The sequence below is a fragment of the Macaca fascicularis genome, chromosome 14 (genome assembly GCF_037993035.2).
Source record: "Macaca fascicularis isolate 582-1 chromosome 14, T2T-MFA8v1.1".
NCBI lineage: Eukaryota > Metazoa > Chordata > Mammalia > Primates > Cercopithecidae > Macaca > Macaca fascicularis.
In genome coordinates, this window is record NC_088388.1 from 116,671,681 (window position 1) to 116,686,846 (window position 15,166).

Below are 15,166 nucleotides of genomic sequence, written 5' to 3' on the forward strand. Positions count from 1 at the left end.
GAAAGGGAATTGCGCCCTCAGACGGAGGCTGTCGTGGTCGGAGTTGTGTGATTAAGAGTAATTCACCCAGTCATTTCCCAGGCTTGGTACATCTTTGTGACTCATTGCAGGTCTGAATTGTGGAAAATCCCAAAGTGAAGCGAAAGTTCAGTAACTGCCAGCCCACGTGACCTTTCTGGAGAGGGAAGGGAAATGTTCACAAGAGTCCTGGCTAGGAAGCAAGTCCCAGGCCTCTGAATGCCACCTGGGGCCATGGGGCTCATTAAGCCTCGGCCTGCAGAGGCCACCCCCCAAGCCTCATATTCAACCAGGCTGGGGGAATCTGGGTACGTGGTGGTTTGAAAAGCCCCTCAGGTTCAGACCTGATAAAGCCTCACATTTCATAAGGAGGGAGGACTTGAGGCAGGGTCAGCGAAGGGAAGTGACTCATCCAGAGCAGGTGAAATTTCCCTTTGAGAGTGGCAGGCTGGATTGTCCTCTGTATGGAACATTCTAGAAACCTGACTCTTCTCTAGTGCTCTTATGTGGGCCACAGGTCTGGAATATCCCTCTTCCTCTGTGCCTTGCTGCTGCGTCCAAGAGGCTTTGGGAGCCCCCCTCCTCCTGAAAGTCCCCCTGGCTGGACCTGCCCCATTCGTGTTCATTTCTCCCAACCTCGAGGGAGAGCTCAAGTGTGTGCCTCTATCTCCTGCATAGAAAAACTGTATTCCGTTTAAGGGCTTGGCTGACACCAATGAGTCCACATTTGGAGTGGGGTATCATAAGGACTTGGTGCTAAGTTGTAAGTCACCAGGCCTTCCTCTGTGTGGCTCCTGGTCTCCTCTGGAGTTTCTCCCCCCAACCCCAGGCCTTCTCTGTTTCCCCTTCACTCTCCAAATCCCCAGGCAGTCAGTGGGGAGTCCACCTCCCTGCCCCACCAACTACTCCCCGTCCTTTGGATATTCGTGTGATGGGAAGAGCTCTGGAAGGGGAGCCAGAGACCTGAATTTTACCTCTGGCTCTGACTCAGGCTGGCCATGTCACTCTGGACAAGCCACGGCCTCTCTTGGAGCCTCAGTTTCCCCTTCTGTAAATTGAAGATGGTCTGTTTTGCTCTCTAAGGACCCTTCCCTGCTCAAGCCTTCTGTGTTTTTAGGAGAGTTGGTGGTTATCAGGGACTGGGGGAAGTGGATTAAGACAAAGAGCTTAAATCCCAGGTGGAGTGGGATCCATCCTGCCTCTGGCCCCCAAACATGCCCTGTTCATTTCCTGCTCCAGTAGCTTGATTCTCCTGCCAGTTCTCCTCTCCCCTCCCTCAAAAGCTTGCAGGCCCAGATGAGGAAGCCAGACGCTAGGTGGTGCCAGAATCCCACAATCCCTCCAGCCTTAGAGGCCTCTGAGTGAAGGGAGGGAGAGGAAAGGGGGGCTCCTTCCTGAGTGCAGAAGCTCCCAGAGGCCTCCCTCCATGACCTCAGCCTTGGACTCATAGCAAAGGGGGCATGGGCATTAGGAGTTGGGCACTGGTGGGCAGAGCGACCTGGCAGCATCTCAGGCTGAGGCTGCCCTGAGTGGGTCCCTGCCTGCATGGACGGGGACTAGAGCAAGTGTGTCGATGGTCTCACTCTCACCATCTGTTCCCTGGCCCCGGGCCCTGGAATTAACCAAGCCTCCAAATAGGTGGCCCCAAGAGTGGAAAGAGGTGGCCTGAGCTCAGTACCAGGAGGGGACTGGGAAGAGGGCTGGCTCCTTCAGGACATGTGCGGAGGCCCAGCAGCAGGCCCCTTGGACCCACCCCCCGTGGCCCAGGGGTGTACATGTGGAAAATGGCAGAGCACAGGAATGTGACCACACACAGGCTCTTGGTAGCCTGGGGCCTCTCCACAGCAACTCCTAGGCAGGGTTGCTTCCAGGATCCCAGCAGCAGCGCCTGGCGCCTGGGGCAGAGGCCTCGTGGGTATCCAACAGGGCCGTGGCTTTGACCCCCTGGGCCTTTCAGACATCCTAGGTGCATAAAAGCCAGGCTGAGGCGTCTGTCCCCAGGGCTCCTGCCAGTTCAGGGGGTACAAGGAGTGGCCTACAGATGACAACACTGAACTTCTTGCTTTTACAGGCAGACAGGTGCCTGAGCAATTACTTGAAAAAACAAATGAGACCCGGCTGTATTTGTACTTGAACTTGGAGAGGCTGGTGGTGACAGAGGAGGCAGATAGGCAGGCAGGCGAGAGAAGCAGCGGTCTCTGACGCTAACTTTATTATGAGCATGAGGTGGCAAGGGGCAGGAGGTGGCGATACCACCTGGGGGTCACATTGAGTCTGGAGCTTCCTTCTGCTCAAGCGCTGGCAGTGACGGGGACAAAGGTCTACAGCCCAGGGAAGAAGGGGAGGTAGCAGAGGCAGGGCCTGGCTTCCCAGCTGGCCCCTGTGCAGTGGGTGGCACTGCCGAGGCTGAGAAGACAAAGGCGGGTTGGGGCTGGGCAGGTTGCAGCAGAGGTTGGGGTTTTATTTCCTCCTTGTCCATCTCACTTTTCTCCAGGGCTCCTCTGTGATCTCCTGTGGCACACACTGCACGCCAGGCCCTTGGCAATCATCTGAAACACACGATAGGTGACAGACCACCTGGCTGATGTGTGGGTGACCCTAAAATTCTCCCCTACCCAGTCCAGGAGCCAGAATTCTTCACGGTTGCCCCCAAGCCTGCCCTCCCCTCCCGCCACCTTCCCCGGGCCCTCCTAGCGTACCTGCTGTTACAGCTCATCTTCAGTGATTTGCCTGGTGGGGGAAGGAAAAGCAACAGGTGAGAGGACCGGGGGAGGGGTGGGTCTAGGGATCCCTGAGGCTGGGGACCCCTCCACAGTGGCAGAGACAAAATCCTCAGCCCACCCCTCTTCCCCAGCCTGGAGCCCCTCATCGGTCACCCCGGGCAGCGCTCACCTGCGCTTCTTATTGGCCCCACAGCGGAATCTTCTGCCTTGAAAAGAGAAAAGATTTGTTTCCATGGACTCGTTTTCCAAGGAGATCCTGGAAGACTCAAAATTCTTCCAGTCTCTCCTACCTCCCTCCTGCCAGTCAAGACTGCAGGGTCAGTCTTGGAGGCCACGTTTGACTGTCCCATTTTATTTTATTTTATTTTATTTTATTTTATTTTATTTTATTTTTTGAGACAGGGTCTTACTCTGTCACCCAGGCTGGAGTGCAGTGGTGCATAGCTCACTGCAGCCTCAAACTCCTGGGCTCAAGCAATCCTCTTGCCTCAGCCTCCCAAGTAGTTGGGACTATAGGCACATGCCACCATGCCCAGCTGATTTTTTTAAAAACCTTTTTTTATAGATTGGATCTCACTGTATTGACCAGGCTGGTCTTAAACTCCTGGTCTCAGGAGATCCTCTTGCCTTGGCCTCCTAATATGCCGGCATTACAGGCACGAGCCACCGTGCCCAGCCTTCTTTCTTTTTATGTAAGGCTGAATCACAGGCATTCAAGAACCTAAGTCAGTCAGTCAGCAAATGTTTACTGGAGCAGATCCATGGTGGGCTGTTGGCATATCGAGAGCAGCAGCAGACACTGGGCCATCATGGTGCCCCCAGCACAGTTGCCCGATGAACACCTGGAGAAGGATGGCAGCAAGTCCAAAGCAGAGCCCCTTGCTTAGGCCACTTGCCTCCTGTGCCTATGTGCTCAGCTACCACCCCGCACCGCCCTCCGGGAGCTGCCATGGGCAACAGGGGAAAATGGGGAGACCCACAGGACTGTGTCCAAGCCTTCGGGTGGGGTGCAGTGGCACAAGTGCATGGAATTCCAGAGCCCACAGGTGTGCTTCCTGTATCTTCTTTCCATGGGTTGTGTTTTCTGTGTGTTTTTCTTTGGGTTGGACCAAAACAAGTCAATGTGCAGTTATTAAGCTCCTGCTGTGTGCCCCTCGGGGCTTAAGGATATATAAGTCTCCTTGTCTCCCCCAGAACACTCCGAGTCTTCACTGGACCATTCTTAGAGCGCTGTCCTGACTGCTGTGTCTTTGGATGCTAGCCCTCCTCTAGTGAGGCAGGTGGGATCATCCCTATTTAACGGATGAGTTTGGGACCATGGTTAGCAATGGGGGGCCTAGTGCCCCTGCCTGGCCCTCCAGTTACCCCGCAGGTTCACTCTCACCTCCAAGGTTCCTTCCGGGCCCACTGGAGGGTGCACTTGAGCAAGCGGGAACCTTACACTGTGTTCCCAGAGCCTGGCACCCCACCGGGCACCTGTTCCCACATCCTGCAGGGGCTGTGCATGGTGGGGAGGCTCACCCCTTCCTTGGGGACTCCGGAAAGCCAGCCTGCTCAGCGGCTTTGAGAATAGACGTGCCCCGGCCGGCACCCCTTCCCTGGAGGCCACCCCACTTACTGAGGAGGATGAGGAGTCCCACGATGAAGGCCAGCCCGGCGAAGATCAGGCCCCCATTGCGGACAGTCTCATAGTCTCGGGAAAGAGAGGGCAAGAAGAGTGGGATGGGTGGTCTCTCCCAGCAGCCATCTCTCCCCGCAGCCCGCCCGCAGCAGCCCGTGGTCACGGGGGGAGATAAGGGGCACAGAGCATGGACCTGGGACTGGGAGAGGCCGCTGCTTGGTGGGAGGGGTCCTGAGGGCTCAGGAAGGGTGAACAGGGGCCCAGGCTTACCATAGTAGAATGGGTCCACATCCCCTTTGGGGCTGCCGCCTGGGAGAGAGCCAGAGGTGGGATGAGAGGAGTCACCAATGGTGGGCCAGCCACAGGAACAGCTGGAATTCCCTGTCCTTCCCTTCCCAGAGGACCCCCAAGGGTCCAAGCGGGCGACGGGAGGCTGGGAACGGAGTGTTGCTAAAACCATTGCCAGCAGGCTTCTGCTCTAGGTGGCTTCAGACACAATCAACTGGGGCCCAGATACCGAGTGTCAGAGGGGGATCTGTGCTGTCTGGGGGGCCTCTGACCACTCCGGAAGGGAGACGATCTCCTGCTCCTTGATTCCTACCATGGTAGAAAAGGCCAGGAGAGGCCTCTCCCATTAGACTCCCAGAGGCCTCTCTCCACAGGACCATTTGGCTATCAGGTGCTTAGCAGGTATTTGTGAAATGCATGAATAAATAAAACAGAACCTTAAAGTTTATCAGACAGAAGGAGGAAGCTGAGCCCAATGTGTAGACTTGTCCAAAGTCCTAACGATAGCTGAGACGGACCTCCTGTCCTACGTTACCATCCTCAGGGGAAGCAGATCTAGTTAAGAAACATTAATATATAGTGCTGGTCAGGCACCGGGCAAAAGCTAACAAGAGCCTAACTCATCTAACCATTATGGCAACCTTATGGGACGTCAAAGTCATTCTGGTGTAATCCACAAGAGGATGGAAGTACAGAGAAGTAATTCCCCCACAGTTATAGAGCAAGTCAGGAGTCGAGCTGGGGTTTGAACCCAGGCAGCAGGGGGCTGAGAATGGAGGTGCATAAGCCCTTTGCTCTGCCGCTTCTCAATGGCAGGAGGGAAGGAGCCCATCAGAGGCAAGTTCCTGCCCCTGCCTCCAGTGGCCTCCCCCGGATTTGGAGCTGCTCAGCAGGCAGGTCTCACAGTGGTGCCCTGCAACCGAGTACACTTACCCCGCACAGGCCAGAAGGTGGCCTGGCCGGGACGCTTCTGCCACAGCTGAGGGCCACTACTCTTTCTTGCCCTGCTGGAGCCCCTTCTTGTACCAGGGAAGTAGAGCCCAGGAGGAAGGAATGCGCAAGTCAGCGCCTTCCAGGCTGTGGCAAACTGTGCCCCTGGGCAGTGGTGAGACTCAGGGTCTGGCAAGCCCAGCTGTCCCCAGCAGCCAGTCCCTGGGCCAGGAAAGGACAGGCCAGGAAGAGTCAGTGCCCATCCTGACGGGCCTGAGGTGCTGGGTGCTCAGGGAGACCATGAGGGACCCAGCATCTGCGCTGTCATTCCAGATTAGGTTCAGGCCTTGTTCAAGATCATATGTGGATTAAAGTGTCAGAGCAACAGCTAGACCCAAGTCAAGGCTTCCCCACACACCCTAGGAAACCTCCTCCTCCATGGTCACCTGGCCCTGAATCACTTGCCGAGACCCTCTCTGCCCAGCACCCTCCCCTTTCTGCATCTGGCTCAAAACCCACCTCTGTCAGCAAGTGCCCCTCTTGGTTTCCAGGCCTGAGTCAGTTCCTGTGACAGGAAGCCTTTGAGGTGTGTGACTTGAACTTGGGGGGCTGTCACCCCAAATCCAGCCTAGGAAGGCTGACCAGAGGGGCCTGCTCCTTCCCCAGCCAGATGGACCCCGTCTGCCTCCTGCCCAAGTTAAGATGGTCTAGCAAGATGCATTGAACTCAGGGCGGGTGTGTGCCAGGAGGCTAAGGAGGGACGCTCAGCTCTCCATCTTCTATCTGCTGCCGTTCTGCCACTCAAGTTATCTTTCTTTGGGGTTAAAGCAGGGTTCTCTTTTAAGTTGCAAATTTTCTTAGAGAGGAGGCCGACAGGAAGAGGGGCTGGGTACTCTGGAAGGCTGAGGTGGCAGAAGAGGGAAGGGTAGAGTCCAGCTGACCCTGCAAAGGCAGGCCAGTCAGAGCCACCCAGCCTCACACACGCCCGGGCACACACACCAGCACACTCACCACCGTCCATCGACAACCCAGTCATTTCCCCAGCTGAATGGGCTGTCTCCACTCCCTTCTTCCTGCTGTCTCTGCTTTTTGGAGAGTGTCTGGCTGCCTCCGCGGGGTGGCCGGGGACGAGGCGGGGGCATTAAACATTAACAGTGCCAGGTAATATTTACCCTGGTCACAAGAAAAGCGGCAGTGTGGATGGAGGGGCTCCTGCGGCAGGGTGAGGAGGCGCGTGGGGAGGCAGGGGCAGGGAGGAGCTGGCTGAGTTTCTAAACCCTCCCAAAGGAAATTTCCAAAGAGAAGGGCTGGGATGGGTCATCGGTGGTGCTGTTCTGCCAGCTGGGGAAGCCACAGCTGGGGCGGTGGGAACAGGAAAGTGGAAGTTGTACAATCTCTTCAGTGTACACTGTACTTGGGAGCTTCCGGGGGCAGTGTCAGGGGTCCCACACGGCCCCCAGCCCAGGCAGGGCCCACCGCACCAGCCACCATGGATGCCACCGCTGCAGCTGCTGTTCCTTATGTGGCGCTGGAGGCTTTCCTGCAGTGGTCCCTAGGAGCCTGGCCCACTGCTCCCCCACCACATCCCTGGAGCACCCCCAAAGCCCACCAGCAGTAGATCCTCCAGAAGGGTGCTTCATCTGTCTTCCTATTCATCCATCAACGTGCACCCTGCAGGTCACACCTCAGTCGGAAGGGCCCCAGTCATCCCCAACTAATTTCTCCTTCCCTGCCGCCCCAGTACTTCCTCCTACCACCATTTGGCCTGGCTCTTGGATTGTTTCCTTGCCAGTTTACCATGGCGCATGCAGGATCCTTAAGGACGGGGCAAGACTTTCATCGCAGGGAGAATCCCCTGCTTTTATGGTTTACCAAGCACTTTCCTCATTGTTATCTCCTTAAGCTTTATGTTTCCTGTTTTACTGATGAGGCAGGTGTCTAAGGCACAGAGAGGTGGGGGCCTCGCCCAGGGTCACACAGCCAGTGTGGGGGAAGTGGAGAATGACAGTCAGGCCTCCTGCTGCAGGAGGCAGCTGCTTTCCACACCTCGCAGGCAGCCTCCCGACTCCACTGTGACCTCCTTCACCCCGGGACTCCTGTGCTGGGTAGTCGTGGGTACTGTGGAATCCTCGTTAAGTTCTAGTCCATTGAATTGGCCTCCAGAAGAGGCTGAAGCCCAATGCCCACCAAACAGCCAAGGTCAGAGGCCAGCAGCCACCAGGGGTGCTTGAGCCCTCCTGAAGGGAGCCACTCTATCTATGAATCCTCCCCAAGCAGGGGCAGGGCTTGGCACTTGAGTTCACACCCTGGCCCTCTCACTTGCTAATAATATGGTCTCAGTCAATTACTTCACCTCTCTGTGCCTCAGTCTCCCCATCTGTAAAATGGGCACAGTACCCAGCTCCTAAGGTGGTTGTGAGGGGAAGTGCGATAATGCATGCAAAGAGTGTATCCCGGGGCCTGGCACACAGTGAGTGGCATCATTGTTACTGGTATATGTGTGCTGATTGAAGAAATAACAGGCATTAGCTTTTGGCAAATGTTTGCTGTGGGACATGGAAAAGCCAGCCACTCTCCAGTGAAAGTGGGCACGAATGAGTGAGCTGGAGGGAATGTCATGGCCCTGAGGATCAGGTGTGCAGCTTCCTTCTTCTTCCAGAGCCAAGGAATATATATTTGTGCAAACATCCCAGCAGAGCCAGCGTTTGGGGAAGATGGGCCATGCGCCAGGTTCTTGGCATGCACTGCATCACTTAGTTCCTGCTAGCGCCGTTTTACAGATAAAGAAACTGAGGCTGCTCCTTTGCTTTCCACAATAGTCCCTGGAGGTGGCCAGGGCAGTGTCATGATCCCCACTGGGTACACCAGAAAAACCGAGGGCAGGAAGGTGAAGGGACTTGCCTGAAACACACAGTTAATGGCAAACCGGAGGTAGAAAGCCCAGACCCTCAAAGGTGTGCTACCAAAGCTACTGCCGTCTCCACACAAGACAAGGTGCTCCCTTTACTATGCAGGATTGTGTCATCTTACTGGGTTTTGTCTATGTTTGTAAGCCTCCGTGGATTCTTTCAGGAATAATAAGAGTGTAAAAATAAGTGGGAAGTTAAATAAATTCATCTGTCTATCTATCTATCTATCTATCTATCTATCTATCTATCTATCTATCTATTGACAACCCAGTCATTTCCAAATGGACTGTCTCCTCTTGCCTCTTCCTGCTGTCTTTGCTCCTCAGCGGGGTGGCCGGGGATGAGGCGGGGGCATTAAACATTAACAGTGCCAGGTAATATTTACCCTGGTCACAAGCAGAGCTGCAGTGTGGATGGAAGGGCTCCCGCTGCAGGGGGAGGAGGTGCCTGGGGAGGCACCTATAGACGGATAGATGGATAGATAGATAGATCGATAGATAGATAGATACGGATGATAGATTGATCAATAGATAGATGAATAGGAAACAATAGTTGAAAGCTAGTTGCATTTTTAAACTCTGTGTGAAAGGCACTGTTTCAAACACTTTACAGAAATTAATTTTTTTTTTTTTTGAGACGGAGTTTCGCTATTGTCGCCCAGGCTGGAGTGCAATGGCATGATCTTGACTCACTGCAACCTCTGCCTCCCTGGTTCAAGTGACTCTCCTGCCTCAGTCTCCTGAGTAGCTGGGATTACAGGCATGCGCCACCATGCCCAGCTAATTTTGTATTTTTAGTAGAGACGGGGTTTCACCATGTTGGTCAGGCTGGTCTCAAACTCCTGACTTCAGATGATCCACCCACCTTGGCTTCCCAAAGTGCTGGGATTATAGGCATGAGCCACTGCACCTGGCCAGAAATTAATTCTTTAGTCATCACAATGACTCTTACAAGGTAAGGAAGGCATTATTATCACCCCATTTCATAGAGGAAGAAACTGAGGGCCAGAAAAGTTAAATAACTTGCCTGAGGTCAGATGGCCAGAAAGTAGGGGAACCAAGATTTGAAGCCAGCAGTCTGGCTTCTGAGTTCCTGCATCTCTGAAGGACGGATGGACAGACAAGTAAATGAGGTGGTTGGACAAGCTGCCTTCCCTGCCCTCGCAGCTCAGAGATGCTCTGCCACATTTCACAGCAGGCCCGCGACTCCATACGGAGATGCTCTCTTTTGGACGTTCTGCCTCTCTTCCCTTCTGCCTTTCCTGCCCTTCTGGGGAGCTTGTGGGTGCACTTGAAAGGGACAGGGCTGGCACCCGTGTCAGAGCCTGAGCAGGAGGAGGAATGGGGTTCAGAGGACTCACCCAGGTACCACCTGTCCATAGCAGGAGCTGCTGGCTGTCTCCAGGAGTGCAGGAGAGCAGGGAGGTGCCGCTTGCCCGGGGCCTGGATGGAGAGTGGCACTCCCTCCCTTCGCACCTCAGGTGAGCCCACAAACAGGAAGAGACACAGGCAGGGAGGAGGGGCTGGCAAGGGAGCCCTTACCTCGTGCCCACTTGCTAGGGCAGGTTGGGGCAAGGGATCCACGTGAAAGCCAGGGGAGATTCTCTGACCTCCACCTGGCACCTGGAGATGGAGAGGCCGTCAGATGCAGCAGAGCCAACCACAGCCCCAGCCCTGGCCCTCTCCCTCGAGAGGCTCCATGCCTCAGCCAGCCCAGGGTGCCCGAAAAGGGTACAGGAGCCAGGAAGAATCAAGGAACCCAGTCTTCCCCAGGTCCCTGGGCTGGTGGCAGCTGAGGGAGACCTTCAGGGGCATTGGATGGGTCCCCTGAACGTTACTCCGCTGCACCTCCGTCCTCCAGCCCAGCTGGGCCGTTGCCTGGACGTATCCTGCCCAAGACCCAGTCTATAGCTAGGCGTCCCCTGAGACTGGGAGGCCCAGCTACAGCCTCTCGGGGGAGTGGGAATGGTTTCCAGGACCCTGTCCTGGGACCTAAGGCACCGGTCCCAGCTTCCTGTGTCGTTCTGGTCGTTGGCAGAGAACGGGGAGCAGCTGCGGGGCTGGGAGCCGGAGCTGTGATGGGGGCTGCTCCTGTGGCCTGCCCTTTCCGCAGCTGAGACCCCTCACTCAGCCCGCAGTGGCTCGCTCAGCCCGCAGTGACTCACCCCAGCTGTGATGTCAGGCCCACCTCTCACACCTCAGAGGGCTCAGCTGGAGACACCAGCGGCCTAATGAGGCTCTGGGGGCTGCTGGTTGGTATCAGAGGGGAATGGCCAGAAGACAACACTGCTAGGCCTAGGGCAGGGTCAGATCCAGGAGCCAGCAGGGAGCCGCAGGGAGCCCCACCAGGCACAGCAGCCCACTAGGCAGGGTGTCCCACCACGCAGGGAAGCCCACTACGCTGCCCAGGCAGTCGCTGTTCCTCGGCCACCAAGGCCTTGCCCACAGCTAAGCTGCAGTGAGCAGTCTCTGTGTAGCTGACTTGGGACCACAGGGTCTCCCTTAGGTTCCTGTGGCCGCCCTGGCACGGCCACCCCAACGCGGACACAGAGAAGCAGGGTTGGGAGGGGCTGGCTCTGGCCCCAGCCTCTGACCGGGCTCTGGTCACTGTGACTCCTGCCTCTCTCTCCCTCCTTTGCAACACTCCCTGTCCTGAGGGGAGGACTCATGACATCCCAGGGAGCCCTCACAGGGCTGAAATGGAGACCAGGAGGTCTAGAGAGGTGCTATTTCTTACCAGGATGGGCTGAGATCGGCACTGGGGTCCCTGAGCACAGCCCTGACTCCAGGCTCTCTGCACCTTTCCCTCCAGACCACTCTGGAGGCAGGGCCAGCCCTGCCCTGGGGTAGGTAAGAGCTCGGCTGGCAGGCGGGCCTGTCCCATGCTCCCAAGTGGAAACCTGCCCACTCAGCCCAGAGCAGCCGAGTGGAAATTCCCCGAGCTGGGGATAGAGAAGTTTACAAACCTCGAGGCTGGGTAAGACTTAGAGGTACCTGGTCCAAACATATTCTAAGTGGTTCGGAAAAGTGGAGGTCTCAGCAAATCCCCCCCACCCACCCTGCCAGTACACACTCCGTTCTCTGCCCGCCCCCAGTGTTGCGAAGGAAGGCATCTCTATCTCAGAGCCTGTGTGATTGATGGCCCGACTAGAAAGGACACCAAGGCCATCCCATCCAAACCCCTCCCTTTACAAGTGGCTCCCTCTCCTGCTCAAAATCCTCAGGGAGGGCTCAGATGATACGCCAAAATCTGTCTGTGTCCAGAAAGAAGCCCTTCTTTTTTTTTCTTTCTTTTTTTTTTTCAGATGGAGTTTCGCTCTTGTTGCCCAGGCTTGAGTGCAACGGCGTGATCTCAGCTGGCTGCAACCTCTGCCTTCCGGGTTCAAGCGATTCTTCTGCCTCAGCCTCCCAAGTAGCTGGGATTACAGGAGCCGCCACCAAGCCCAGTAATTTTTGTATTTTTGTATTTTTTATTTTATTTTTATTATTATTATTATTATTATTATTTTTTTTTTTTTTGAGACGGAGTCTCGCTCTGTCGCCCAGGCTGGAGTGCAGTGGCCGGATCTCAGCTCACTTCAAGCTCCGCCTCCGGGGTTTACGCCATTCTCCGGCCTCAGCCTCCCAAGTAACTGGGATTACAGGCACCCGCCATCTCGCCCGGCTAGTTTTTTGTATTTTTTAGTAGAGACGGGGTTTCACCGTGTTCGCCAGGATGGTCTCGATCTCCTGACCTCGTGATCCACCCGTCTCAGCCTCCCAAAGTGCTGGGATTACAGGCTTGAGCCACCGCGCCCGGCCTGTATTTTTTATTTTTAGTAGAGACCAGGTTTCTCCATGTTGGCTGGTCTTGTACTCCTGACCTCAGGTGGTCCCCCACAGGCGTAAGCCACCACACCCGGCCAAAAAGCCTTTCTTAATCTGGCTCCAGGCACCTCTGAGCTGGTCCCCGACCTCCCCGCCCTGCTCTCTGCTCCAGCCATGCCAGCCTTCTTGACACCCCTCACCCTCCAGGACCTCTGCACGGGCGGTTCCCGCTTCCTATATGCTCAGCCTCCACAGGGCTTGCTGCTCAGTGCACACTGGCTTCAGGGCTTTCTCCAAAGCCCCGATTCTGGGCATCTCTGTATAAAAATGTTCACACCCACCGCCTCAGCCTGGCTTTTCCTCTGTGGCACTTGTTCTTACCTAAGGTATGTGTTTCCCTTATCTTGTTTGTCCCTCTCCCAACTAAAATCTAAGCACCAGAAGAGCAAGGATTTTTGTTTGTTTCTTCATTCCCCCATGCCTGGAACAGCACATCATGGGACCCAGTTTTATAAAGTGAATGAATCAGTCCCAGGCAAAAATCAGGCAAAAATGGGGACAGGACAGAGGTGAAATCATTTCTCCCGTGCTGCAGGCAGACCCAGGACTTTTCTCAGGCAGCCTCCTTCCATGCTGTCGCCTGTCCTGTGAGGAGTCACAAGACCCGATTTGCCCTCACAGAGGCAGCAACCCCCACCTTGCTGACAGCTCCCCCAGAGTCCCTCTCAGAGGGTTCTCTCTCACTCCTCTTGCACCCCATCCCCACCCCCTCTCCTCTCCCTTAACCTCCCCTTCCTTCTCCAGTCCTGCAACAATTTTCAGAAATTGTCCTATTTGTTCTTTGGGGGAAACCCAGGCATTTGTTAAGTCAAGCAGGTCCCACCCCTCTCGCTTCACTCACGTTTAAGTCCTTCTCAGACTTCCTTCCTGTCCTCCCCCAGCTAGCTCAGGTCATGGGTCCTAGCTGGCACTGGGACAGGGAGCCCCTCTCTGAGACACCTGCTCTCCTGCAGAGAGGTCGAGGCCCTTCCACCTGTGGCCCATGTTCCTGAGAGCAGCTCAGCTCAGGAGGGTCTCTCCTCGTAGACATCTCCATGCAAGGCACCCTGAGGGCCAGACACACCCATACATAAATCCCCTTTCATCCTGAGACTTTGCTGAGGACTGCCTGACCCTGGGCAAGGGCACCCCTCTGGATCTTCTCCACCTGGAAAATGGGGTAACAACACCTACCTTGCAGGATTGTTGTGGGAACAGAGACAAGGTAGGTCGAGCGTTTGGCCAGAGAAGGTCCTAAAAAATGATGGCTGTGTTTTCCTTACTCTGAACTGGTCCCCCCAGGAGACAAGAACACTCACGGCAATCCCTTCCCTTGGCTCAGTCCCCAGTTGGAGTGATCTCTAAAGCAGGCTCCTGGGAGCACCCTGCCCTGGCATGATCCCTGCTGGCCACCACTCACCCTGCATCTCCAGCCTCCCTTTCGTCTCCACACAAAACCAAGCAACCTCCTTTGTCTGATGGTTCCAGGCTGGAGACAAAGGAGCATCCAGCTGTGCTCTCCTGTTTTCTCCAAGACCCAGAGCTCTGGGAGATGCTGGGAGGTAAGGAGAGGCAGCGCCCACTCCTGGATGCGTCAGCACTGTCACAGCTGATGAGACAGTGCCCTCAGTGGCGAGGCCTCCGTCTCCCCTGTCTCCCCCAAGCAGGCCTCCCTTTTGTCTCCTGACTCCTAAATCTCAAAGCAGTCATTTGGGGTGGTCATTGCGGGGTTGGTGGGGCAGGGAGGAAATAGGCTGGAATTCAGCTGACCTCTGTCTCCCTGGCGATCAAAGGCAGAGGCCCTCACCACCAGCTTCCCAAAATGGGGCTCTCCAGCTCCGCCGGCTCTGGCCTTTGTGGGAGTTTACAGCCTTGAACTCCAGGTCCCCAAATCAGTTCCTCCTGGTGTTGACTTGCAGCTGGAAAGGGCTGCAATGAAGCAGAAGCCAGAAGGCCTAGGAAGCCATGACCCCCGGCCCAAGTCAGTCCTCAGCTGCATAACCCATGTGGTCACTGGGCAGGGAAAGCGGCGGTTCCCAGGCCCCATTCGTGCAACTCAGAAGTCCTGAATCCTGAGGAACGCTGGCTCCTGTCTCCTGCTGTGGTTGCAGGTGCCAGGTCACGGGGGTCTTATAAGGCAGGGCTGGAAGGAGGTGGGCCCCAGAGGGTCCATTCCTTAAGTGTTGGCTTCAAGATGGCCTGAGCCATGGTGCACAGAGGTTCTGAGAACTGCCAAAGGGCAATGTACTCTAAGAGTCAAGGTCACCAGCTGGTGACAAGGGCAAACCCATTTGACCCACCTCTCCCACAGTGAATACCCTGGAGAGAAATGCATTCTTGACTGTTCTCAGAACTCATGTCCAGGCTTGAACTACCACAGAGCCCATTTCTTTCCAGCTTTTCTTAGTTTTCTCCTTCTGGTAACCAAACTCCCCCTCACCTCTGAAAAGCAGCTTGAGGCTCGCCGCCTCCGGGAAGACCTCGCGGAGCAAGCCCACCCCTGGCTACTCTTTCCTTCCCTCCACGACCTTCCGGATGCCACTGACATGGCTTGAATGGCTGGCATGTGGCTGTGTCACCATTCTCTTCATTTATAGCACAGATTGCCAAGTCCCTGGCCTCCTTGAGGCCTCAGGTCGGGTAAGCTGTTAAATGTTTGTATCTGCACTGAGCCTCGTGCTCACTCTCCACACTTGGCAGCAATTCCACCTATTCCAGGGTCTCGATGGTTCCAAATTGCTGCTTAGAGCCTCCCAACAATTCAGCCAGGCAGGCTGTGCGATGCCCATCTTACAGAGGACACCGCAGGTGGTCTGCAAACAGGTCAGAAAG

General features: G+C 55.6%; 1 protein-coding gene and 1 long non-coding RNA gene across 8 annotated transcripts; both read right to left on the bottom strand.

Annotated features, from left to right (window-relative positions):
• Positions 1 to 2,196: 2,196 nt before the first annotated feature.
• Positions 2,197 to 9,944, bottom strand: FXYD2 (FXYD domain containing ion transport regulator 2). 7 transcript variants are annotated; one of them, XM_074015298.1, is made up of 7 exons: positions 6,592 to 6,682; positions 6,100 to 6,482; positions 4,633 to 5,205; positions 4,360 to 4,434; positions 2,911 to 2,947; positions 2,718 to 2,748; positions 2,197 to 2,567 (listed from the first exon to the last, which is right to left on the bottom strand). In XM_074015298.1, exons 3-6 carry the CDS (start codon positions 4,820 to 4,822, stop codon positions 2,724 to 2,726), a joined length of 327 nt encoding a protein of 108 aa, XP_073871399.1. In that variant the 5' UTR covers positions 4,823 to 5,205; positions 6,100 to 6,482; positions 6,592 to 6,682; the 3' UTR covers positions 2,197 to 2,567; positions 2,718 to 2,723. The 7 variants fall into 7 exon arrangements, 5 of the variants coding, with proteins under 5 accessions (XP_073871399.1, XP_015291263.1, XP_005579828.1 ...); XM_015435777.3 differs by lacking the exons at positions 6,100 to 6,482; positions 6,592 to 6,682 and adding an exon at positions 9,850 to 9,944 and having other exon boundaries at positions 4,633 to 4,671; XM_005579771.4 differs by lacking the exon at positions 6,100 to 6,482 and having other exon boundaries at positions 4,633 to 4,671.
• Positions 9,945 to 12,747: 2,803 nt separating this feature from the next.
• Positions 12,748 to 14,441, bottom strand: LOC135967133 (uncharacterized). Its single transcript, XR_012423741.1, has 3 exons — positions 14,105 to 14,441; positions 13,529 to 13,588; positions 12,748 to 12,940 (listed from the first exon to the last, which is right to left on the bottom strand). It is a non-coding gene; the product is annotated as an uncharacterized lncRNA (long non-coding RNA).
• Between the last annotated feature and the right edge of the window lie 725 nt (positions 14,442 to 15,166).